We start from the raw sequence: 12,073 nt of genomic DNA on the forward strand, positions 1-12,073 counted from the left end.
TCTGATGCTGGGCTTTTTTTTTTCTGGCAGCCAGCAAACACTCTGCTGCCCATTGGGAGACTAAGCAGACTAAGATAGATCTATTTTGGACTTATAAGTCCTCATCAGTTAGCCCCTCATCCCATGTATCCTCCCTGTAAAGGTACAGTATTTGGGTTTTTTTTTCATTTCCTTTTCATAGGCTTTATGAGTATTTCTCTTTAGCCAGGCTCTTCCTACGTAAACCAAGATTTTTATGCAGCCCTAATTCAGTGAAATCACAATCCACTAGTTTCTAGGCTTTTTTTTCCTGGCAGCCAGCAAACACTCTGCTGCCCATTGGGAGACTAAGGAGACTAAGATAGATCTATTTTGGACTTATAAGTCCTCATCAGTTAGCCACACCCTGTTTGTATTAAAGTGGTTCATTTGCCCATCGGTTCTCTAATCCTTTCTTCCGTTGGGGGGGGGGGGTGTTAATCTATCTGGATTGGCCGTCTCTTCGAAAATGGGGAAAGAATCTGATTTTCCCCCAATCTATTTTTCCACCTGCACAGAAGTGCCAAGGAGTTATGGAGGGCGCTGGCTGAAGACCCTTATGCTAACATGAAGATCATGAAGCCCCTCCTCAAAAGGCTTCAGAAGGAAGACCCCTGCACCGAAGCTTTTGGGAGGAGAAATAGCAAATCCATCATGCCCATTGCGGTAAGCCCTCAACCGGCGGCTCTCCTTTCCTTAGATCTACAGGTGGGCCACGCCTGAGGGAAGGGGGAAGGGGCTGAGCAGAAGAGTCACCCTCGGGGGGTCTCCCCATCAAGAGCAGGCATGCCCTGGTTGGAGGGAGGCAGAGGGCAAACTGGTGGGGGCTGAAATTGGAGCAAAATTTGGCATAAGCCCCCACCCCTCAAAATGCACCACTGAAAGAAAAGGCATCTGTGGGCTTCCTCACCAGAACAGCTTTGATATTCATCCATCCATCCTTCCATCCATCCATCCATTCATCCATCCATCCATCCATTCATCCATCCATCCATCGGTTCATCTATTCATTAATCCATTCATTTATTTATTCATTTATCCATCTATTCCTTTGTTCATTTATTCCTTTATTCATCCATTCACTCGTGTATTTATTGATTCCTTCCTTCATTTCTTATATCTTACAGAAATAACTAAAAAAGAGGAGGGGAAACCAGTTTGTCGTGATTTGGTTGACTTATGTCAGGAAAATATTTCAACAGGAGAGGAATTAGATGGACCGCCTTCAATGCATGGATGTCCGCAGCAAGGTGCCTAAGGGGGAAATGGAGGGTCCGGAGAGTTTCCTTTGCTACGGTCTTCTGTGGGTGACAAGCGCAGTTGATGACCGGCATGAAAACTGGCCCTGAGATGTTCTTCTGGAGGAAGCAGGGAAAGGAACGAGCAACTAAACATGGTCACTGGAGTTCTCTGAGTCTCGCAGCGATCATGACAAACACAAGAGAAGCCCCCAGAGCATAGAAGAAGAGGGTTGGAGGTCTTCTAGTCCAACTCCCTGCTCAAGCAGGAGACCCTAGACTCTGCTGGACAAATGGCTGTCTGGTTTCTCCTTGAAAAGCTCCAGTGATGGAGCAGCCACAACTTCTGGAGGCAAGTCGTTCCAAGGATTAATTGTTCTCACAGTCAGGAAATTTCTCCTTAGGTCTAGGTTGTTTCTCTCCTTCATCAGTTCCCATCTGTTTCCTCTTGTTCTGCTTTGAGATCTTCTCCAAGAGGATCTACTTGATCCTTCAGATCTTCCAGGGGTGCATCCATCTTTGTAGAAGAGACACCACTCTAGCTGAGTCCATCCTGTTCCTGATGATTGTCTTCTTCTCCTTCTTCTGTCCTTCCCATCCTTGAAGACTTCCCAGAGAGTGAGGCCACACCTGCTACCACCTTGGAAGCCACTCACTTCCTGCCCCCCATCTCTTACCTCGAAGGGGTGCTGAAGAATATATCCCAGTCCTCTCACGCTAAAGATCTGGATGAGAGGATACGGCTGAATCATCCATTCCAGGAGAACCTCGAGAATGTCTTGCGTCATAAAGAAGTTTCCAACCTCCGGGTGATACAGCAGCTGAGGAAGAAGAGTGGAGATACGGAGCATTAGCCAAGCCAAGGAAGGGAACTTCCCTGAGAGCCTCTACTAAGAGATGCCACTTTCAGCCATTACAGGGAGAGAAAAAGAAAATACAGTCCTCGTCTAGTGACCCCTGAAAGTCACAATGGCACTGACAAAAGGGACATGCCCATTTTTCAGACTTAGGACCATTGTAGCATCCTAATGGTCATGTGTTCAAAATTTGGGTACTTGCCGGTCCATATTTATGACGGTCGTAGTGTTTCCAGGTTACGTCATCCCCTTTTGTGACTGTCTGATAGGCCAAGTCAATGGGGAAACCAGATTCACTAATTCATCAGATTGACTACCGTAAGAACTGCACTGCAGCGATTCACTTAACAACTGTGGCAAGGAAGGTCGAACAATGAGGCAAAACTTGCTTAAGAACTTTCGCTCAGCAACAGAAATTTGGGGCTCAGTTGTGGTCGTATATGGAGGACAACTTTTAGACAGAAATCACTGAAAGATCAGGTTTATCCTAAATATTCGACCACGGCATTGGCTTAAGGACTGCTGAAATCACTTAGTGACCACTGGAGGTTCTATGACGGTCATATGTCGAGGACTACAGTATGGCAAAAGGTAATGTAAATGATAGTTGTAAGAATACAAAACTGCCTATAATACAAAGAGTAAAAGGAAATTGTGGTCATTGAGTCTTCCTTCCTTCCTTCCTTCCTTCCTTCCTTCCTTCCTTCCTTCCTTCCTTCTTTCCTTCCTCCCTCCTTCCCTCCCTTCTTTTCCCTGCCTCCCTCCCTCCCCCCCCCAACAACTTCTGGAGGGAAGCCCTCCCACCGATTAACAGACTAGCAGAAGACCTTGGAGACCCCCTGCTCAAGCAGCAGACCCTCTACAACAGGCACCCTCAAACTATGGCCCACGGGCAAAGAATACGGCCCGCGGAGTGGTGTGATTAAGCCCCGCCCCTTGCCCCGCCCCTCACTGCCTTATCTTCCAGCGAGCCAGCTGTAAGGCCAGCTGAGGGCCAGCTGAGGGCTGATCTCACCAGTGCAGCCTTGAGAAGCAGCTGTGGGCTTGTAAAGTACTGCTTTAAATTAAAAGTCTTTGAAAACAATTTAAACGGGGGCTTAGAAGGAGAAAGGCAAAAAAATAGATGGTTAAACTGGCCACGCCCACCCAGTCACATGACCACCTAGTCACGCCCGCCCACCCAGTCCGGTCCCCCAACAGTCTGAGGGACTGTGAATCGGCCCCCTGTTTAAAACGTTTGAGGACCCCTGCTCTACAACGTCAGACAAACGGCTGTCCAGAATATTGGGGTGCATCCCAAGGTCTCCTCACCTCCGAGAAGAAAACCTTCCCGATGGTCTTCTCTCTTAGATCGGGACGGGGCAGGTAGATATTGGCCTCTCTGAACATCACCTTCAGCTCCTCTTTAGAGTAGCTGAATAAATTCCCAAAAGAGCAAATACGGAGAGCTCAGACGAGATCTGCTGGTTAGGGAGAAGAAAATCACCAAGCTAGAGATATCATGATCTGAATTCAACTACTCAATGAATTACTCCATTTAGAGAATTTCTCACCCCCCCTCTCCTTCTCTCTTTTTCTTTCTCCCTCCTTCTCTACTCTTCCTCTCTCTCCCCCTCCCAGTTCTTTTCTTTCTCTCTCCCTCTCTCCTTCCCTCCCTCTCTTTCTCTGCCTCTTCTTCTTCCTCTCCCTCTCCCCTCCCCTCCCCTCCCTCTCCCACCCGCTGCCACTTGTAGCCAAGCTCTTTTGACTTTTAATTTCTTTCCGGACCAGGTAGAAAATGGCTTCAAACAAGCTATCGGGTCACCAGCATATCCCAGCATCCAAGCACCCCCAAATCGTTGAATTCCTCTTGATAGCCGGCACACACGATTAAGTTTTTGATGGCTTGCACTGTATTGTTAAATCAAACAAAGGAAGAAGAGTTGGTGCCAATCATTCAGCTGATCCCCCACGCAAAGCCCATGCTTGCACTGACACCAATCGGCCTCCCGCTGCTGTTCAGGATAGTACTTCGCGACTTGTGAAGCAACAGCTCCCCCACGATGGGACCTCATGGGATTAAGAATTTACATCCCCCACCCAAACTCTAAGGACAGGACAGGACCTTTAGGACCTAAGAGGATTTACCCACCACCTTTAGAATAGCAAAAGACACAAGGCTCACTACTTTGCACAACCCCCCTGGAGCACCTCAAACACCAAACCCCAGAACCCTATGAAAATCCACCCACTCAATCAGCCATTTTGTCAGCCACTCGAGAAACATTGCTGTGGTTACTGCAGTTTCTGGAAACCAAATCAACAGAGACTTTCTTTCTAGCTTAACCAATGCAACGATTCACGTAACTACTGTGGCAAGAAAGGTTGCAAAATGGGACAAAGTTCACTTAATGACTATTTCATTCAGCAACAGTAATTTGGTGCTCCGTTGTGGTCATAAATCAACGTGAGGAAAACCTATAGGCATCTACTGAGCTTTACAGAAATGGAGAAAGAATCCAGATTGGGCCTAGGAGATTCCTTACCCCAAAAGGTTGGTTTGTTCTGAACTCTCAATGACTCTACTGGATCTTCTGGACCCACTCTTGCTTGCTCCCAGGAGAAAATGAAGCTGTGTTACGAGGGCCATGAGCAGGTTGGTGAACTTGTTTTGCAGAGTGTCTACTGCATCAAGATAGAAGCAAACACAGAACATTGGTGGCTTAGAAACAGGATGAAAGGAGAGTCAGCTTGTGCTCACCAGGTTACTTAGATTCATCATCATCATCTTCTTCTTTTAACAACCCCATAATCCCTTGCGGGGTGGAGTCTGGGCAACTGAATGGAGCTGAGTGTTTACTGGCTGGATGCCCTTCTTGTCGCCAATGCAGAGTTTTGTTTGGCAGATACATTCTCATTGTGCCCAGAGAAAGAAATATCTGCCTCTACCTAGGATCGAACTCACAGCCTCCTGATTGTGAGGCGAACCAGGTTACTTAGTTTACAAAGTACAAAAGTAGAACTTCTTTGATATGGGCCAACCAGGAGAAAAAAATGCCCATGAAAAGTGAGCCAGGAATGTCCATGTCTGAGACACGGCGCAAAATTTTGCTAGAAGTGGGATTTCTGAAACATAGATTCTACACCCTCTCCAGACTTGGAAAGGACAGTGGGTTGTAGATACCGAACAAAAGGGAGACAACGTGTAGCACAAGTGAGACAGAACTGCCAAAAACGCATTAAGAGTTGTTAACCTAATCTTGCGTAGCTTCTTCTGTGGTAATATTGAACTGCAAACAAGGGCATGCAAAACTTTTGCCAGACCAATTCTTGAATACAGCTCATCTGTCTGGAACTCGCACTGCATAACAGACATTAATACAATTGAGCGAGTCCAGAGGTATTTCACGAGAACTGTACTCCACTCCTCTGCTTGCAACAGAATACCTTATGCCACCAGGCTTGAAATTTTGGGCTTAGACAATTTAGAAATACGCCACCTTCGATCTGACCTAAGCGTAGTACACAAAATTGTCTGCTACAACGTCCTACCTGTGAATGACTACTTCAGCTTCAACTGCAACAATATACAAGAACACAATAGATAGAAACTTAAGGTAAACCACTCCAAACTCGATTGCAGAAAATACAATTTCAGTAACAGAGTGGTCAATGCCTGGAATGCACTCCCTGACTCTGTGGTTTCATCCCAAAACCCCCAAAACTTTAACCTTAGACTGTTTATTGTTGACCTCACCCAGTGGTGGGATTCAAATAATTTAACAACCGGTTCTGTGCCCTAATGATTTCTTCGAACAACCAGCTCACCAAACTGCTCAGAAAGTTAACAACCGGTTCTCCCGAAGTGGTGCGAACTGGCTGAATCCCACCACTGACCTCCCACCATTCCTAAGAGGTCTGTAAGGGGCGTGCATAAGTGCACCAACCTGCCTACCATTCCTGTCGTATTATCTCCATTTGTTCATATCCATTTCCTGTACTCATAATCATGTTTATACTTATATCTCTTATCTTATACATGCTTGACAAATAATAGAATACAATACAGTAGGGTAGAGCAGAGTAGAATAGAGTAGAGTAGAGTAGAGTAGAGTAGAGTAGAGTAGGATAGGATAGGATAGGATAGGATAGGATAGGATAGGATAGGATAGGATAGGATAGGATAGGATAGGATAGGATAGGATTTTTTTAAATAAAATAATTTTTATTGAGTATTTTAGGTTTTAAAACCAAGCACACAATAAAGTGCACGATTGGAACAGGATAAGCACTTTGTTGGAGAGCCTTATTAATCATGCATTTATAATCAGTGCAGATGCACACAGTTCCATCTGGCTTGATGGGGTCACTATTGGGGTGTCCCATTTAGCATGATCTACAGGGACTAACACCCCCTGCTTGATGAGCTTGTCCAGCTCCAGGTCAATTTTTGGCTTTAGTGCAAAAATAGCATTAAGCCTGATTGGGGCTATGTTAGGGTCTAAGTTAAAGGAGATAGGTGTCCCCACGTACCTGCCCAGCTGGTCATCAAACACGTCCTGGAACTCTTGCATCAGGTTGTCCGTCAGGCTGCCGCTCGTGCTGTGGAATCCGGTGACTCCCATTCCCAGACCTTAAACCAGTCCAGGCCCAGGAGGCTCGGTAGGTGTCCGCTGACCACGGTGAGGGGTAGCTTCTTCTGGTGCTGTCCGTACTTGACCTGGAACATGCCTACTCCTTCCACGGGAATGCGGTTCCCTTGGTAATCGCGTAGCCATAGTCACTGGGGCTGTAGTTGACATCTTTTTCAAGCTGGATATGGCCGTTTTCAGGGTGGCCCAGGACATGTTCGATAGAGATGAGCCGGTATTGATCTCCATCTTACATGGGTGTCCTTCTATTTCCACCATGGTGTGTATCTTCTTCTCTAGGGCGGTACTTGCTTGACCTACTCTGGTGCTGCAGTCTTGTGGCTTTTGAAATTTGTACTCTTTTTTGGGTCACCATATTTGTTGGCTCTTTTGTGTCCCTCTGGCTCAGATTGGCAAGGTCCATTCTTCGGCTTATGGTTGGATGGTAGACTCGCCCTGCACACCCTTGTCAGGTGCACTTTTTTATCACAGCGTCTGCAGACGGCGTCTCTGAACTTGTAGGTCTGCCATTGGTGTGACCCTCCGCAGCTCGCGCAGTCCTCTCTCCACTCTCTCTGATCACATCTATGCCTTTCTGTTTGGAAGACGTCTTCATCAGACTCTTCTTCACTGTCGATCTGGGTTACTTCACTGTGCACCGGGACTGACTTGTGCATCGTCTGCGATGGTTCTGGTTGTTGCAGGGTGTCCACAGCCTTAGTGGAGGATTCGTGTGCTCTTGCTTTGTCAAGAGCGATGTGTAGGGTCAGATTTGACCTGGCCAGAAGTCTTCTCTGTAGGTGAATATCTCTAACGCCGCAGATTAGTTGCTCTATGAGCGCGTCATCGAGGTCTCAGTACTCACAGTCTGCGCCCTTGCGCAGGGTGGCCATGTAAGCACTGATTGGCTCTTCTTCTCATTGCAACCGTTGCCAGAACATGTATCTCTGGACGAATTTGGAGGGTACCGGGGCGTAGTATCCCTTTAGCAAGGCTTGTAAAACCTGCCACATTACCAACTGAACCGGGGTCGGCTCAGATAGTGACTCAGCCATGTCGAAGACTTCGGGCCCACAGTGGCTCAGGAATAGAGCTCTTTCTCTGTTGTCGGAGAGGCTCTGTAGGTCGCTGGCCCCCAGAAAACACTCAAACCGAGCCATGTACGACCCCCACTTCTCTCTGGCTGGACTGAAAGGCGTTGGCAGTGCAAAAGCAGACATCCTGGTCATCTCGCTTGGCACTGAGCTCGTCCGCCTGGCTGGATTCGTTGTTGTCAGCTCTTTGTCTTGCTTCTTGTTCACCTCAATCCCATCCTCGTCGCCAATGTTAAGTTGGGCGAATGAGGAGGCAGAAGCAAGAACTTCAGTAACAACAGCTCTTTTATTCACAGTGTGAATCCAACAAAGCATATAGTAAAACAGCTCCCTTTATATACGTCTTCAGCCAGGGAGTTAGCCAATCACCAACGTGCTATTGTTCTTTTAAACTTCCCGCCAAAACTATATACATTACAGAATGGATGAGTAAAGGAAGGCATAAAGGAAGGAATAGATGAATAAATAAATAAATAAATGAATGGATACATGACTGAATGGATTAATGAATAGATGAACCGATGAATGGGTGATAGATCTGGATGGATGGATGAATGGGTAGATAGATGATAAAGATAGATGGATGAAGGTATGGATGGATGAGTGGATGAATGGGTGGATGAATGGATGGATGGATGGGTGGATTGATGGATGGATGAGTATAATAAATAAATGGATGGGTGGATGGGTGGATGGATGGATATCAAAACTGTTTTGGCAAGGAATCCCACAGATGCCTCTACTTTCAGTGGTGCATTTTGGGGGGGGCCTTATGCCAAATTTTGCTTCAATTTCAACCCCCACCAGTTTGCCCACTTCCTCCCTCCAACCAGGCATGCCTGCTCCTGATGGGGAGACCCCCGAGGGTGGCTCTTCTGCTCAGCCCCTTCCCCCTTCCCTCAGGAGTGGCCCACCTCTAGATCAAAGGGAAGCAGAGCCTCCGGTTGAGGGCTTACCGCAATGGGCATGATGGATTTCCTGCATCTCCTCCCGATGGCTTCAGTGCTGGGGTCTTGGTCATGAAGCGTTTTAAGGAAGGGCTTCATGAACTTCCTGTTGGAAAAAGGGTCTACAGCCAGCTCCCTCCACAGCTCCCTGGCGCTTCTGTGCAGGTGGAAGAATAGATTGGGGGGAAAATCAGATTCTTTCCCCATTTCCGAAGAGACGGCCAGTCCAGATAGCTTAACACCCCCCAATGGAATAAAGGATTAGAGAACCGATGGCCAAATGAACTGCTTTAATGCAAGGATATATCTACAGATAGTTCTTGACTTGCAACCATTTGTCTAGTAGCCATTCAAAGGAACAACAGCATTGAAAACAGCCACATGTACATTTTTCACCCTTTCAAGCATCAGATGCTTGGCCACTGGTTCAGGTTTATGACCGTTGCTGTGTCCTAAAGTCAAGCGATCACATTTTGCGACCTTCTGACGAGGAAAGTCAGTGGGGAAACCAGATTCACTTAACAACCATGTTTCTAACTTGAGAGCTGCAGTGATTCACTTAACAAATGTGACAAGAAAAGTCCTAAAATATCTTTTTTTTTTTTTTGCTTTAATTTATATGCCGCCCTTCTCCGGAGACTCAGGGCGGCTTACAATGCATTAAGCAATAGCCTTCATCCTTTTGTATATTTATACAAAGTCAGCTTATTCCCCCCACAATCTGGGTCCTCATTTTACCTACCTTTGAAAGGATGGAAGGCTGAGTCAACCTTGAGCCTGGTGAGATTTGAACTTGCAGTAATCAGCCAAACACTTACAGGAGAGTTGGAGGAGAATATGCTGGAAATCAGCCAAACAAGAGTGGGAGCCCTGGAGGGGACTATGCTGGAAATCAGCCAATAAAATGCTGGAAATCAGCCAAACAAATAGGTGGAGAGTTGGAGGAGATTATGCTGGAAAATATGCTGGAAATTAGCTAATAATGGTGGTAGGCTTGGAGGAGACTATACTGGAAATTAGCCAAAAATAGTTGGTGTTTTGGAGGAGACTATGCTGGGAATCAGCCAAACATAATATGCTGGAAAACAGCCAAACAATAGAGGGAGGTATGGAAGAAAATATGCTAGAAATTAGTTTAAATAAAACATGTTTTTGTGATAAATCTGTGTAACATGGAAATTGTAATAGATGATAAGTATTTTTAAGTGTGTTTAAGATACTAAGATTCGAGGAAAAGGGTCAAGAAATTAAGAATTAGATAGAATTTTGTTTTAGAAAGTGTAATAAAAATGGAGTTGTATTGAACTTGAAATTAAGATTTGTGCTGATAAAATTGTAAGGTAAATAATTGGAATAAGAGGTTAGAATATTGTTAAAAATTATTTTGACACTGATAGTAAAAGATACAAGGTGAAGAAGAACAAGATAAAATCAGGATTGACATATAGATATAAAAATGAGTGAAAGTTAGTTTGAAAGTAAAATTGTATTGATATAATGGATTTGTTTAGGTGGAGATGCTAGATTTTATGTTAAAATTTGTTTTTTTTTATGTTTTGAATTTCTATCCGCAAAAGATGTAATGGGAAATTGAATGGAGCTTGTTAAAGGAATGTAAGCGTGGTAACCATCTATGACCGGATCGAGACTTTGTTCTTAAAAGTTGTTGCACTCACTGTATTGATTGTGTTTTATGTATAAGCTGTAAGGTAGAGTGTGACGTGAAAATTATAGAGGAGGTGCTAGTACATTATTTGGTAATAAATCCTGAAGAAATCCCCTTGTAATCCTTAGCTGGTATGTTACCAAAATTACTAGGACAACACAGGATACGAAAGGATTGTTCTAGTTATATTATCTAAAAATGGAAAAGCTAAATATACCCGAAATCCCTAGCTATGTAACAAATACCTTTGTCAAATTGGCAGAAGACATAGCCCACACTCTGAATGTATCAACTTGTTTTGTATGTGGAGGAACTAACATGGGAGAAAAATGGCCATGGGAAGCTCAAGAATTGAACTATTCCAAAGCATTAGAAATGGAACAGAAGGGTAACCTTTCACATAATCAGGGAAAAGATGGGGACTGGACACCTACCACCAGTTTGGTAGGGAATGTATGCTTCCAAAGGAGGACTCAAACTGATGGTAAACAGGTAGGAAACCTTATATGCACAGGAAAATGGGAAAGCAAGACATGGTGGTCAGGGAGTAATGTCAGAGAGGGTATTGATGAAACGGCTCTGTTTGAGGTCAACAGATTAGCCTTCTTAAGAGATCCGGATAATCAGAACCTTGAATGGCTGGCTCCTGATGGATTGTACTGGATTTGTGGTAAAATGGCATATAGGTATCTACCTAAGAATGGGTGTGGAGCTTGTGTCCTGGGAATAATTGGACCAGGATTCTTTTTGCTTCCCCTTAAAACTCAACAGGTTTTAGATGTCCCGGTGTATGAGGAGGTGGGGAACTTAAGACAAAGAAGACATGTAGATACATCTGCAATAGGAAAAGTTAGGGTCGGAGGTAACCAACATAGTTGAGGAAGTGAGGAGTGGCCTGCAGAGCGAATTATTGAGGTTTATGGACCAGCTACATGGGCAGAAGATGGCATGTATGGCTATCGGACCCCTATATACATTCTGAACCGTTTAATTCGTCTGCAAGCTGTGGTTGAAATCATCACCAACAAAACTGTAAAAGGTCTTACTCAATTAGCTAGGGAGAGTGTCAAATCAAGGACATATATTATGCAGAATAGATTAGACTTAGACTATTTGTTGGCCAAGGAAGGAGGGGTATGTGGAAAGTTTAATTTGACTAACTGCTGCATAGAAGTTGATGAAAGAGGAAAGGTTATTAAGGAGATAACAGACAAAATGGTTAAAATAGCTCATGTGCCAGTCCAGACATGGAAAGGTCTTAATTTACAGGACATGTTTTCAGGATGGTGGCCAAAGTTACCTGGCCTGCAGGGCATTTTTGGCCTGGTGGGATTAATAGCTGCAGGGTGTATTTTTCTCCCATGTATTTTACCTCTGTTTGTTAAAACTATTCCTAAAAGTCTATCCTTGCTGGTGGAACGTAAGACAACTGCTCAGGTGATGGCTATGTGGGATTACAAAGGGCTCCAGCAGGAAGAGGACCTGGAGGTGTGACTCTTCTGGATAAACAGATGAGTCACAAAGGGGGGTATGAGCCAGGCTAAGATTCGGTATTGGGATAAAACTCAAATATTAGAAATCCAAATCTTTGGTCAAGACAGAAGTGCCTCTTCCGTGCCAAGGTGCTGAGATGACAAACGGTA

General features: G+C 45.0%; 1 protein-coding gene across 1 annotated transcript in view; it reads right to left on the minus strand.

Moving 5' to 3' along the window:
- LOC139310425 (maestro heat-like repeat-containing protein family member 7) overlaps window positions 1-6,717 on the minus strand; it is a 44,507-nt gene extending 37,790 nt beyond the window's left edge. The window contains exons 1-3 of the mRNA XM_070934580.1: window positions 6,626-6,717; window positions 3,425-3,527; window positions 1,934-2,077 (exon numbers count right to left, since the gene is read on the minus strand). Coding sequence (XP_070790681.1) covers window positions 1,934-2,077; window positions 3,425-3,527; window positions 6,626-6,717 — 339 coding nt within the window. The remainder of the gene's footprint in view (window positions 1-1,933; window positions 2,078-3,424; window positions 3,528-6,625) is intronic.
- Window positions 6,718-12,073: the final 5,356 nt, after the last annotated feature.

The sequence above is a fragment of the Pituophis catenifer genome, unplaced genomic scaffold (assembly GCF_029215685.1).
Source record: "Pituophis catenifer annectens isolate HBS135680 unplaced genomic scaffold, rPitCat1.0.hap2 SCAF_2, whole genome shotgun sequence".
NCBI classification, from domain to species: Eukaryota; Metazoa; Chordata; class Lepidosauria; order Squamata; family Colubridae; genus Pituophis; species Pituophis catenifer.